The 15193-nt window shown below is 39.2% G+C and overlaps 1 protein-coding gene across 7 annotated transcripts in view; it reads left to right on the forward strand.

Annotated features, from left to right (window-relative positions):
* Window positions 1-15193, forward strand: part of Gria3 (glutamate ionotropic receptor AMPA type subunit 3) — a 274362-nt gene that overhangs the window by 233895 nt on the left and 25274 nt on the right. For all 7 annotated transcript variants that reach the window (XR_003735837.2, XM_028881611.2, XM_028881610.2 and 4 more), the window contains one exon: window positions 14491-14738. Coding sequence is in view for 6 of the 7 variants with exons in the window: in XM_028881611.2 (XP_028737444.1) it covers window positions 14491-14738 (248 nt within the window). In the remaining variant the exon portion in view is untranslated. The remainder of the gene's footprint in view (window positions 1-14490; window positions 14739-15193) is intronic.

The following is a 15193-nucleotide window of genomic DNA, read 5'->3' on the forward strand; positions in this document are numbered from 1 at the left end:
CACTGTTAATCTTATGGGAATCCTGAGAAAATTTAGGATTATGGTTAAGTCCTAACTGGACTAGTCTGTGAGACTAAATCATCTCAGCCAGCAGCCTTGAAGCCTTTCTGGATGCAGAACTCAGAGGAAACTGCAACAGAGGCTCTCTGAAACATTGGATCATCTGGGCCATTTGTTTTCATTGGTGTCTGGTCCCCTTGTCCTGAAAATACATAAATTTTAAAGGTAACATATATATCTGCATTAATACAAGTACAGACTGTGCATTGTGCACAAGTAAGCCAAAGATAATTTCTTGTTATGTATTTGAGCAGGTAAAATATACACCATGTCTTGCAGTTCTTTCAGGTTTATGTTTTTATGTCTGTAGTCAGGATTTCAGGAGGTCTTCCTCCATCAAATCTGATCATCTTTAATTTTGAATAAATCCATAGCCTCTTATTTTCTGTGGAAACAAAAACATAACCTCTCCCCCAAAATGGCAAACCTTTTTACTTGAGTTTTGGAGTCAAGATATTTTTTAAATATGTAGGTTGGTAAGCCACAACACCACTGCAAGTTACACCATGGACAGGCAGTCTCTTTCAAAGCCCCAGTCGCTAGGTAGTTTATCCACAGTATTCACACTGGCTAGGGCAGAATAAAGACAGCTTGGGATCTGTCCATAAGCATGATAACTAGGGATGTAAACAAGTATGCTGGTTTGTGTTTAGGTGTTGGGTATCAGATTAAGTCACTATTTTGTACTTATCTAAATAGATTAACAGAAAATTAGTGGTTTTATTTGTCATTTTGCATATGGAGACCATTGCATTGACCCCAGTAGATGAACATCAGTAGAACATAATCAGTCCGTGAAGTCACCCTTACTTACTCGCTGCATTTACCAGAAGGTTCTATGGGCTTCCATGCAGCATATTTTTGCCAGGACATGCAAATGCCAGCAAATCAATTTTCCTGCAGCTTTCACAGTCCGTGTGTTTGCCAGACAAAACCCCAGCCAGCCACTTTTTTTAATGAGCATAGCGCTTTTAGAAATAATACTTACTGGAACACTTCTAACACAGAAAGGAAGAAAAGACTTAAATCTAAATCCAACTGTTCAAAGTGGTGAGCCACAGGAGAAGGTGAAATGTGAATATATTGAAATTGAACATTTAATGGCCCCATTTGGCCTTATAAGGTAGTTTTTTTTATCAAGTATCTAGTCAGTCAGATCTGATTCAATCTATGCCTCAGTGGCACTGACAGCACTAACTGACACGGTCATCACTGCTACCATCTGTACGCACATCATCATGTGCCCCAGTGTTATTTGTCCTGCTTTCCTGCATTAGTTACTTTTCTTGTTGCTGTAACAAAATACCTGCCAAAAGAAAACTCAGAGTTTCTTTTTGGCCGACAGTGTCAGGGGATACAGTCCATCATGGCAGAGAAGGCATGGCAATAGGAACATGGGGCAACTGGCTGCATGTTATTCACAGTCAGGAGGCAGGGAGGGATAAGTGCTATTGTTCAGTCCATTTTTCCTTTTTCATTCAGTCCAGGACCACAGCCCATGGGATGGAGCTACCTACATTTATGGTATATCTCCCCTGTTCAGTTAAACTTGTCTAGAAATACCCTCATAGATACAACCAAAGGTGTGTTTCCATGATGATTCTAAATCCCATCAAATGTACAATAAAAATTAACCATCAACCACTCCATGACATATTCAAATTCCACTTCTTTCTTGTATTCTTCTGTCACAAATTCTCTAACAAAACAAATCATACAAATTGTTGGGGTTTTGTTGTTGTTGTTGATGACGATGATGATGATGATGATGATGATGTCGTTGCTGTTATAAATACCATGACAAAAGCAACTTGGGGGCTGGGGAGATGGCTCAGCAATTGAGAGCACTCATTCATTGGGTGGCTCATAGCAGTCTAGAACTTCAGCTCCAGGGAAATCAGATGCCACTGGCTCCAAAGGAACCCACACTCATTAACATACCCATACACAGACATAAACACAAATACACAGGTCAAAAATAAATATTATTTAAAAAGCAACTTGGGGAAGAAAGAATTTATTTGGCTTATACATCCCAATCACAATTCAGTACTGAGGCAAGTCAGAGTAAGAAATCAAGCAGGAGCAGAGGCAAGAACCACAGAAGAAAGCTGCTTCCTGGCTTGACTCCAGTGTCATGTTCAGCTACCTTTCTTATACCTCACCAGAACACCTGCCTGAGGATAAGAGCACCCACAGTTGGCTGGGATCTCCCCTATCAATCAGCAATAAGAAAGTCCCACACAGACATGCCATGTCCACAGGTCAATGTAATGGAGGGATTTTCTCAGTTAAGGTTCCATCCTCCCAGGTAACTCCAGTTTGTGCCAAGTAGACAAAAACTAACCAGCACAGTGGCTATGGGTGGTGTTACTTTCTCATTTGGCATGTGGGTATATCCTAATTTATTAGGAATTTACTATATACCAGGCCCATTGGTAGAAGTTTTGTGAATTATTTTTTTCACTATCCTATCTCTTTTTCAAAGATAGCTATTAGAGTCTTTGAGAAATTTAAGTAACTTGCCTAAGTCAAGAAGAAGACATTATCTCTAATAGTAGGATATAGAGCCTTGTGATAAACTAGCAGGTTTAACTTTATTTGTACCTTTTAGCTCAGGTATGTGGCTTCAAAAATGAACCAGTGGAGATAATCAAGACTACAGAAAATCACATTAAAACAGTGGGTTACTTGAATGCATACTATCCACTGGAGCCTGTGAGGATCATCAGTAAAGGCAATGACTTCCCTTCTACCTGAATCTTATCAGTAGCAAATAATTCAAGAGTGTAATCAGAATGCATTTTTGAATGTACAAAATTGCAAAATAATGAAGCATCAATATAAGAACAAACCAAAGGGAATAATAATTCAAAAATGGGTCAAAATGTAAACCTCAAGCAAAAAAAAAATTCAGCTTCAACCAGTTCACTGATGTTTTTTGGTCAATCTCTTCATAACTAAGAGGCAGTTTGCAGGTGGGGGAGGTGCTGAATGCAAATTTTTTCAATTCCCATCTAGGCTACCTTAGAATTATCATTTTTTCCTTTCTCAGCTGTAGAAGTAGAAGGAAGGGAGAGAATCTACACTTCCTTATAAAACTATCTGAGTTTAAATTTCAACTGTTCATTTATGTATTAAATCAACATTTACTGACAGTACACTATGTGACAGCCATTGTTCTAAGCACTAAAAATGGACATTTTCCCATTATGTTGAGTGAAACAAATGAACAAAGTAAACAAATATTGTTTAAGATTAAAAAAAAACAACAAGAAATAAAATACTATGTTTGCATTTGGAGTTAGTGTAATGAAAAAAAAGTAGATAAGCCGATAAAATGCTAGTGGTGCCATTTTATCACAGCTGATTGCAGAAGACTTTCTTTGACACCTAACTGAAGAGGAAAAGCAGACTACTTTCAGGCAACTGGAATATGTTTAGTCTCACTTGGCAAAAGAAGCCAAAGGTAAATTGAATCAGAATAGAAATCTGACTTTGTATGCCAGCAAGGGACACTAGAGAGGTCACTGGAAATTTCGCTGAACCTATCAGTTTGGAAAGGAGCCATCTGAAATAGCATTCCTTAAGGTAGAAAAGAACCTGCTGTGAACTATAGAAAACAGTGTGAAAATGTTAGGCAAAGGCATTCTCAATGAGTTCTTGACAGTTGAGGGCAAAGCTCGGCGTCAAAGCTAAAAGTGATGTCTAATTCCACTGAAGTTATACTAAAGTGCCCAGCCCCCAGAATAACTCAGGCAGGGTCATCATCACCCAACAGAAAAGCTAATAATAGAACCCTGCAAGCCTTTCCTTCTCCTCTTCTCCCTGTTCATACCAATACTCAGTCACAAGGCAGTCATTAGTTGAAGCAAAAGGGAACTGAGAGACAGTACTTGTCTGAATGTTTGAAGGAAGGACAACAAAATTGGGGTTTAGGTCATGCTTTAGAAATGAAATCACTTCCGCTGTGCCTTGACCCAAATCAAAATGGAAAGTATTTCCTTTGTCAGGTGGGAGTTGTAAAATTCAGTGGTTCCCAATGCACCTCATCAGAAGTACTGACTTCTTCAAAGCCCATGTGAAAGAAAAACTCACGATCAGATGTGCTCTTCCACTTCTGCCTCAAATTGTCTTGTTCATTTATGTAATGCAATATTAACACTAGGGGTCTAGAGCAGGGTTACAGTGACTAACAAGAATATTCTTGATAGGAGCAGACCAGGACTAATTTCAAAGTTACTACCAATTCCCAAAAGTTCAGAAAAGACATTTTAGAAGGTAGGTTGCTCTTTTTTTTTTTTTTTTAATCAAAGAGGAGATGGTCAGTCTTCCAGTAAAGCAGTTGAGAGTTTTAGGGAAAAGATCTGCCTGCAGCCTTCAATTCAGCAGACTTGGGTAGTGTCTCAGCATCATTCATTATTGTATGATCTTAGACAAGTTGTTCAAGCAACAGCAAATCTTAAAATTTTTCATACCCTCTAAGGTGGCGTGCTGCTTGGGATTTGCCTTAAAAATAGCACAGTTTTTCCAAGGCTTGTCTATTTGAAGTGACTTTATGGAGGATGCAGAGAAAGAAACAGATAGGCTAATGTCTTTTCTACCATCTTGCCCATTGCCCTCTCCCTCTTGATTCCCTAACTCATCAAACCAGAACTCATTGTTTCATTCTACCAACATTTATGTATCCAGGTGCTGCTCTTAGATCTCAGGTTCCAGCGATCAATAAACAATAGCTGCTGAAGCTAACTCAAAGGGCTTCTGAGTTGCAGAATTGAGATGATAGTATATGTAAAATCACCTTGGCAGCCAGAAAGGTATAGGCCAATATAGCATTTAAAGACATCCACCTCTCTTCTACTTCCAGCAATGAGAAATGGAAGAACTCTCTGAATAAGGAAGGGAGATGCCTGCAAGGTTGTGTGGCAAGCAAAACTCTTGCCATAAAATTTTCCCCTTCGGGTACTTAAACTTACTATTAGAAATGTCCATTGTCTGAGTCACAACTAAGGGATGTCTAGAGCTTAGTGTGGTGGTGGACACCTGTAACACAAGCACTCAGGAGAATAAGACAGGAGGATTGTAACAGGCTAAGGCTAGATGGAGGACTGCTACCTAGTGAGTTTCAGCCTGGGCTACATAGTAAGGCGCCATAGGAAAACTATACATAAACAAAAAAGAGACTCTGTGGAGGTGATACTACTGACTTTAGTACAGAACTAGCAAGAGGCTTACAGTATTCATACCTTACCATACCTCTTTCAATCTCCTATCCTGCCCACCTCAACAATATTCTCTTCTAGCCCCATCAGACCTTAAGAAAGACAAAAGGATAGAGCTCTCCAGAGTAGCTGCATCATCAACATCATTTCCCTCTAGCACCATGCCTTGGAAAGGTCACCTATCCATATCCCAGTATTTGATCTGCAAGGTAGCATTTCTTTGTAAATATTCTGAAGGACATGCACAGTACATAGATTCAGTAAGTGACCACTTCAGGCAAGGTAAAGCTCCAATATACCTTTTTGACTTTGTAACAGCTGTAAATACCACCTGAACCCTTATTAAAAGCAGAAATTTTACAAGGGCTAAACAACGCAGAAGGAAACTGATATTATAGTTTACAATTGCAGTCTCTTAATTAACGGTTCCATCTAGAGAACAATATAATAAATTTAGAGGGAGGGAAATGAGTCCTTGGAACTCTTAGTTCCCTTGTTTGCTGTCCTATACATGGCAGACTAGCCCTAAATGGAACTTTTTTAAATGCCAAAAATTCCATTTCCTTCTCATGACATGAATCTCCCACCCAAATAAAAATGTATCCCTTAGAAAACACAGAAGCCCCTTTAATATCAGTGAACTCCTCTACGATGGCCAAGGCTGCTGTCAGAAAAAGGGATGTGAGATGGGTCTCTGAGAGAGTCTTGCAATTATATTATGGGGAAGGTAGGAGCTGAGCTCTCCAAAGTCAAATCTAGTCCTTCTGTGACATTTGGATACAAGGCTAGTCTTCCACACAAAGCAATGTGACTTGGTAACAACAGTCACCAAATAAATAATGCCTGTTCTCCCTTGAGGGACACTGGGAACAAAGTGCTCAAAGCCAGTTTCCCTGACCTTTCCTTTATACTATGCTCTCAAACTATTCATGCATATGTGTTTGGGGCATAGAGAAGTTATAAACACACAAACTACTCTCCTTAGGAAAAAACATAATACTTTGTCCTCTGATAGAAAACTAATACCATAAAATAAAAATGCATATTTTGCTTCTGTTGACAGTGATTTATTGGTCTGTTTGATTCAATCAATTCTAGATTGTCCATGTGAGGACAAATGTCTGTTGAAGAGAAAAATTGTTTTCATATCCAGATTATGAGACAAGATAGTTCCCTTTATGTTAACGGCACTATATCAAGCACATTTGTGGTCAGTTCTGGTAGCACGTTTTAGGAGCAGATTCTGAAAATAATTTAAAATACATCTGGAAGATAATGACTAGAAGAGAACTAATTATGACTCTTGTCAGACAAATAACCAAAAAAGGGTCCTTACGTGTATACCCTACAAAAGAAGCAGCTAGCAGGTAACTTTGTGATCGTAGACTTCAGACCACACATTTACTCTGAATCACTAAAGTGGGAAGAGTTAGACTGGGTAGATGGCACTTTACTTTAATTTCCATTCATTCCACAGACACACTCTACTCAGAAGGGCCCAACTTTGTCTGGGAATCACCTTGCCTATGCACAAGAATTGGTGCGAACTTCTGGGGAAGGATGGGGAGGAAAGGGAATTGCTTGATTCAAGCAGAAGGCAAAAGTAGGATAAGATAAGGGAGGTTTTGATTCCAGAAACCAGGCAACAGAAAGAAGTTTCTCTCAACTTGACCTTCCCCATTACAGAGAAACCTATCGTGTAATGGCTAGAGATACCTCATCAGCAGAAGCATTTAAACAGAGGAGGCTTCATTGGAAGGGAGGTTGAGCAAGATGTCTTTAAAGGTGCTTCTGAACTCTGCTACTATATTGTTCTACTGACTCCAAGCAGATACTCTATTGACCAAGTAGATATTCCATTTTAACACATAGAAAAAGTAGAAAATAGTACAGGTTTCCTCGGGAATAGAACTCTGGTTCATGGGGATTTTAACGTATAAGCCTCAAATATACTACAAAATATAAATTTTAATACAGAAAATTAGGCTGGTGAGATGGTTCAGTGGATAAAGGCACTTCCTACCAAGCCTGACAACCTGAATTTAATCTCCAGGATCCAAATGATGGAAAGATGGAAAGAGAGAACCAAGTCTGTACATTATTCTCTGCCCTCCAAGGCATGCCATGGCAGTGTGTGTGTGTGTGTGTGTGTGTGTGTGTGTGTGTGTGTGTGCATATGTACATACTAAATAAATAAATAAATGTAACTTTAAATTTTAAGGAAAAATTGACACACTACCTTTCTTCCACCAACAAAAATCTAAAAATCAAAAGTCAAATGATAATGATTTTTGTTAATAGCAGATCACAGATGTTCTGAAGGAGTATACCTAGAAATCCTGCTACTAAAAATACTAGAAATTCTGCTATTAAAGCAAATTTCTCTATCTTTACTATAAAAAAGACAGGTGTTCTGACACTATTCTAAGAATGCTTTAACCTGTTAATTTCTAATAATCTTTTGAAGTAGGTGTTTAAACCCATGCCATTTTACAGATGGGGAAATTGAGATGTAGTGGCTAGAAAATGTATGCACCTGGCAAAAGGGATTCAAACCCAGGCAGTCTGGCTCCATGCTCTTTTATATATATTCTTTTGAGATAATATTTCCCCTCTTCCTTTCCTTCTGTCCAGCCCCTTCCTGTGTATCCACCCCTTGCTTTCTTCCATATTCCTCATGCTCTTCCCATAGCACTGTAAAGTCGTGCTGTGCTTCCTTGTGTGTACAGAAGAATTCTTTTATCACTGAAGCACCATTGGATTACAATAACAGGGAACAAATGCCTCCATTACAGAGATGCAAGGGCAGACCAGTGACCTGAGTGGCAAGTGAGTCACTAATTACTGGCTTCCACATAACAGATTTGCAGGTCCCAGGATTCAAATTTTTATCTACACACACACACACACACACACACACACACACACACACACACACACAAAATTTACATCTTTGACCTTCATGCTTTATTGCATGCAAATAGTTAGAAGCATGGCTGCGGAAGTCGTTAATGATAGAGCACTACCTGATCTCCTCTTGTGGATTAATTAATCTGTTCCCCCTCCATCCACGTATTTTTTCTTTGGATTTCCTTTGCTAATTACCTAGCAGTGCTGTCTCGTGGGCTCACTACATAAGTGATTCTATTTTTTCCCCTTTTTGACACAATGTGGTGCTCTATGGGATGAAGGAAATGAATCGTGGCAGGTTGGGGAAAAAATGAACTTGTTATTACAGATCTAGCCATAATTTTTTAAATTGACGTTCAGATGATTGCACTAACATTCAATCGCTTTTATTGCTTTTGGTATTTCAGCCAAAATAAAATAGTCTCTAAAAAAAAGAAAATTTTATTATTATTTGTAGCTTGAGTTTTTCCGGCCTTGCCCACAGTTAGGACAAATCTCTGTCACCCGCCAGTCCCACAGCCGCTCAGACCCAACCAAGTAAACACAGAGACTTATATTGCTTTCAAACTGTATGGCTGTGGCAGGCTTCTTGTTAACTATTCTTATATCTTAAATTAATCCATTTCCATAAATCTATACCTTGCCACGTGGCTGGTGGCATACCGGCATCTTCACATGCTGCTGGTCATGGCGGCGGCTGCAGCCAGTCCTTCTGCCTTTCTGTCCTTTTATTTCTCCTCTCTGTTAGTCCCGCCTATCCTTCCTGCCTAGCCACAGCCGATCAGGTTTTATTTATTGATCAATCAGAACAACTTGACATACAGACCATCCCCCAGCACAGCCAAGTGCAGACCATCTCAAACACCTGCACTCAGGCCCATGGTCCTAATCATCCTCTATACGGACCTGCTGGGTAACGCCACAAAGAACCCAAGAAGGGCTCCCACAGGACATACAAATCATCCCACAGCAATTATTTATTTTTTCTTCTTTTTTTAAATCTGAATGCCATACTGTCAGTTAAATACTAGTTAGGAAGATAAATGCCTCTGCTTAAGTTTTCTCACTTGTGAGCCATTTCTTCCTTCCCCTTTTACCCTCCTTCAAAAACTAGTCATCAACCATGCCCCAGTCACTTCTGCCACTCACTGACTTGACATTACTGAATCGTTTAGTGCATGCTATGTGTACAGTACATACATTCAACATGCCCACTTCAAGCACTGCCCACCATTTATTCACCTAGAAATGCATCATTACCTCAAGGAATAAATCTTCCAATCAGTATTATCAATCAAAGACTCAAGTAAATGATGAAGTAAATTAGTCCAAAACAGAGCATGCTTGCAGCAGAATTCATGAACTTGCCTTTGGCTTATAAATTTATCGATGTTAGTAATAGCTGCTTTGTTAATAATACAGGATGCAAATTGTTCAGCAATGTCCTCCTCCTCCCTAACATACCTTGTAATCATATCTGATTGGGCCAAAATAAATAAAAGAAATCGATTTATACAAAAAGACACGCCCATCGTTGTGCTGTCTTTAATGACAACAAGGAAGAAAATTGTAAATATAGTATATTTACAGATTGGAGGGTTATATAACCATTATAAAATAGGTGTGCTTATTCTGGTAAAACCATAAGGAAGTTCAACTTGGTAATAAAGACCAAATTATGACAGTGGTTACCTTTGGTGAGAAAAGGGAGAGGCACATGACTATGGAAGACAAATAGGTCAATATCAACTGACTACATGGCTTACTTTCTTAAATTTCTAGATGACACATGAGTGTTCTTAAATTATTTTTATATATTTATGTATATCTTAATTATTTTTCTTAATTTTGGGTAGCAATAAACCAGGAAATTGCTGTTGAAATAAAGTCAGTGACAAAGTACTTCATTATGACATTTAGAAATTGCCTTATCTATCAGAAGATAATGTATGATATGAACATACTTGTCTACAGGTCATATTTAAATCTTCAAAGATCTTGATTATTAAAAGAGCATTAATTTTGAAGTTATTGGTATGGGCAGATAACACATCAGACTAAGTACCATTTTTCTGGCCTTGAACCCTCTCTCTCTCTTTTTAATCCTTTTATTAAGAAATTTTTTTTTCATTTAACACACCAATCAGAGATGCCTATCTTCCTTCCTCCCACCCCCCAGCCTTCCCTCCCAACCGACTCCCATTTCCCCCCACAAGAAGTCAAGGCCTCCCAGGGGAGGCACATCCAGTAGAGGCAAGTCCAAGCCCTTCCCCCTGCCTCAAGGATGCATGAGGTGTCCCATCATAGGTAGTGGGCTCCAAAAAAGCCTCCTCATGCACCAGGGATGGATTCTGATCCTACTGTGAGCCCACCCACCCCCTCCCAAGTACATCAAGCTACACAATTGTCTGGCCATGCAAAGGCTGGCCTTGAACTCTCTATCCTCCTGCCTCAGCCTTTCAAACGTTGGAATTACAGGTCTGTGCCATCAACTCAGGCTACTAAGTAGTATTTTAAACAGTTTTGTAAAGCAAAGTTTATATCCTGGCTTAGCAGGTTGATAGGTTTAGCAAAAGATAAGGCCCAATAATCTTTAGATAAACTTGAGCTCTGGAATTCTACAGTATTATAAAGCTAGTTGTGGTGGCCATTTTTAATTGTCTTAAATTTTTTGTTTTATTCAAGACAGGTTTCTCTGAGTAGCCCTAGCTTTCCTGGAACTCACTCTGTAGACCAGGCTGACCCCAGACACAGAGAACTGCAAGCTTCTGCCTCCCAAGTATTGGTATTAAAGGTGTGTGCCACCACCACCTAGCTTCGTCTTGATGTCCTTTGACAACAATGTTGTTGTCTCCCTGACCAGGACTAAGCTTATTATTTAAATATATCATTAGTGACTACCATGTGTGAAATGGCACTAACTGTCAACATGGCTAGTGAAATGAATAAGGTGTATACTTTGTTCTCAAGAAATCCTCAAATAACAAGAGAAAAGATAGACATGTAGCCAACTCTCCTTTTAACGTAAGCTAGCAAGCTCTGCAGCAACAGTCAAGGGGGTACTTCCATGGGAACAGAAAAGATAGTATTAGATAGCATTGCTTCTGGATCTTACAGGGATAATAAGGTAATCCAGGAAAAGGCAAAAACATAATCAGAGGCATAAGCCATGAAACTACATGGTTAATTTCAGTGAATAGTCTGCAATCTAGTGTGACCAGATCCAAGGAAAGTGCAGCCATGAGCATAAGTACTCTTGGATATCAGACATAAGACTTAGAATTTTGATCTGTCGATTTTAAGAAAATTTTGGAGAACTATAAGGAAGGTTGCAATGAGATTGAGTTTGTGCTTTGGAAGAACCAGTTGAATAGATAAATTGAGCAAGGAGATCTGTGGGGAGACAAGAGAGTGAAGAGCAACACGATGGAGAGCTTGCCCTAGAGAGAATGACTGCCATGATGACGGACAGAAGAAAGGACAGTTTTCACAGCATTTCTCCATAGCAATAGTGAAGGAGAGAGGGAAAAGGAAACCAAACTCTCGAGTTTAGGTGTTCCATGCTTGAGTGGTAGCAAGAGCCAGGCTTTCTAATGAAACGTTTTATAAGAAGTTATCTTTAGGCTATCAGTTGGAAGTGTCCATCAAAAAGGCTTGTTTTCTGTTCCCTCAAAGCAAATCTGGAATCTAACCTCTTCTTTCTACTTTGATCGATCCTGTCTTAGTCTTGTCCACCAGCATCTGTACCCTGAACTCTCAGAATAGCCTTCAAAGTAATGTCCTTGCTTCTACTCTGGCCCACCTTGTGGCCCATTCTCTACACAGCAGTCAGAGAACTCTTTTAAAAATTTTAATTGGATGCTATCACACACACACACACACACACACACAACACACACACACACACACACACACACTCTCTCTCTCTCTCTCAAAATCTTCTAAGAGTTTCTGATCTCAGGTAGAATCAATGCAAACTTTTTAATCACAATCTACAAGTTCTGACTGGATTATCTTCCTAAGTTCGTTTTCTGTCATTCTTCCTTTTGTTCATTCTGCTGTAGCCACCCTGGCTTCCTTTTTCTGCACTTTATGCAATCCAAATGTGTTGCTTGAGATGCATACAGTTCCAGTGACTCCAGGAGGGTTTCTGTGGGTGTCTAATTGCTATAAGAATGGGGCTTAATTTTCATGGAGGCAGCTCTGGGAATTCCAGGAACTATCTGAACAAGTCTGAGCAAGTCTCCAAAAAAATGCATTGTTAGAGGGATATGAGAGGAGCTTTAGAAATAAGGAGTATGTACATTCGTATTTCATGTATAAAATTCTCTTAAAAGAAAAATTAAAAGATAGAATGCAGGTGACGAAAGTTCAAGAAAGAGCAACTAAACAGCTTATCAAACAAGCCAAGAAGAGTGCCAGGAAAGCTCACAGGAAATCATGGTATGTGTTTGTGGGTTTTACCACACTATCTCACCCCTGATTAAATGTCATCTTTTAGCTTCTAAGGTTTTCATTCCTAAGGATGTAGCTACCAATTCAATTAGAAGTTCTAGGGTCATTGTGGTCATTCTTCCTTTATATTCTCTACAGGGACACACATGGTGCTACAAACATGTATTTGATACACACTCTGAACACCATCTAAACTCAAATGAACTTTAACAGGATTAAATTCAAACTGAGAAGGTAAAGATAAGGGTGATTTGCACTGATAGAAAAAAACTAACAGTTTTTGTGATGCTTTCACTTGAACAGAAAGGACACTATTTGTCCTATTAATTACTTCACAACCCCAAATAGTACTCAATAAATATTTGTTGCAAGGGTAGATGCATGACTAAATACACTAACGCAACCTCAACCCCCATTATTCAAAAATAATGCTCCAATGACAGAAAGCAAACATTTTGTTTATTCTGTCCTGGTCATACTTCAGTAGTGCTGCATTTATTTCTAAACACTCCTATTTAAAAGAGACATCACAAATTCAAATGAGCCTATGGTTGAAAGAACAAGGTTCTGTGAGTTTTGGAAGCAGTAACAGCCAATAGAATTTAACCTAATGAGATCAGGAAGGGACGTAATAAAGCCTTTGCAATGTTTGAAGGATCGCCATGTGGAACAGCACACAGAATTACTTTACATAGCTCTAGCAGGTGGTGCCAAAGAACAGCATTCTAGAAAAAAAAGATGAGCTCAGAACAAGGACACATTTTCTTATTGTAACTGACCTCCAATGCCATTCCAAACATCTCTTTTGGGTAAATACAGGATAAACGTATAACAGGATATTATCAAGGGGGGTGGATTTCTTTATTGAGTGGAAAATTCAAATGAGAAAATGCTTTCCAAAACCAGATTGTAACCAGTTAGTAGGGCCACGAAACCAAGTCAGCTGGCCAGAACTAGAATTTAAGTGAATTTGAAAATAGCAAAAAGCATCACAATTAGCAAGGATAAGCACAGTTTGGAGAAATCTGTTTTTAAAATATGTTGACAGATGTCTGAAAGTGTATGGACAGTTACAGTGTAGCATGGCTTTGATACTGTGGACTGCAATAAAAAAAAAATTGTTTGGTTGCTCATTAAGAGCAGTTGCTGCTCTTCCAAAGGACCAGAGTTTGGTTCTCAGCACCTGTCTTAGGATTTCTATTGCTGTGAGGAGACATTATGACCATAGAAACTCTTATAAAGGAAAATACTTAATTGAGGTGGCTTACATTTTGAGGAGTTTATGTCCATTATCATCATGGTGGGGAGCATGTTCGTATGCAGGCAGACATGGTGATGTAGAAGTAGCTGAGAGTCCTAAATCTTGCAGGCAACAAGAAGTGGACTGTCTCACTGGGCATGACTTGAGCATATATGAAAATTTAAAACCTGCCTCCACAGTGGCACACTTCCTCCAATAAGACTACACCTACTCCAGCAAGGCCACACCTCCTAACAGTGTCACGCCTTTTAGGGCCATTTTCTTTCAAACCACTACAGCACCCATGTCAGGCAGCTCACACTGTCTGCAACTCCATCTCTAAGGAATCTGATATCTAGCCTCTTCTAATCTTTGAGAGTGCCTGCACATGCGCGTGCCTGCACATGCGCGTACCTGAACATGCGTGTACCTGCACATTCGTGCGCGCGCACACACAGACACACACACAAACATGGATGCACACATACACACACACAAATAAAATTTTAAATTTAAAAACAATTACATTTGAAAACTACTGCACTGTTTTCCTTCCAGATGTCATATCTGGCCATCCAAAGAATTCTTATCTTTTTGTTACAGAGATCCAAAATTGCTGTGTATGAGAAAATGTGGTCTTACATGAAATCAGCAGAGCCATCTGTGTTTACCAAAACAACAGCTGATGGGGTAGCCCGAGTTCGGAAGTCCAAGGGAAAGTTCGCCTTCCTGCTGGAGTCGACCATGAATGAGTACATTGAGCAGAGAAAGCCATGTGATACGATGAAAGTTGGTGGAAATCTGGATTCCAAAGGCTATGGTGTGGCAACCCCTAAAGGCTCAGCATTAAGGTGGGTGGAATAATATAACAATATCCGTGTTGTTATAGTATTCCACCTACCCTGATGCATTTTGTTGTCATTTTCTTTCTTGTGGATTTTGAGGTAACTTTTAAAAGTTTAAAATCTACAATATTCCATGGAGTTAAATAAGACGGTAAATTATGGTTTCATCTATTTAATGCATCCATTTTTTAAAATGTTCTCTCTCTGTGTTGTCCTCTCTGACTGTTTGTTGCTGTTTTAATTTTACAGTTCAACGGCTTTTTCAATTTAAATGGTAAAAGCCAAGTTATGGTGACGAATGTTAATTGCATGGATGTGGTGTTCTTGTTACTTTTTTTCTCAAAGACAATTTCCCCATCCCGCACACTTCAGTTTTGAGCAAATGTTATCCTCCATGCCACCTTCCAATATTTAACCCTGTATTTGCTGTACAGACATTTTTATAGCTCCACGTTCTGTGA

This window comes from Peromyscus leucopus, chromosome X (assembly GCF_004664715.2).
Source record: "Peromyscus leucopus breed LL Stock chromosome X, UCI_PerLeu_2.1, whole genome shotgun sequence".
NCBI lineage: Eukaryota > Metazoa > Chordata > Mammalia > Rodentia > Cricetidae > Peromyscus > Peromyscus leucopus.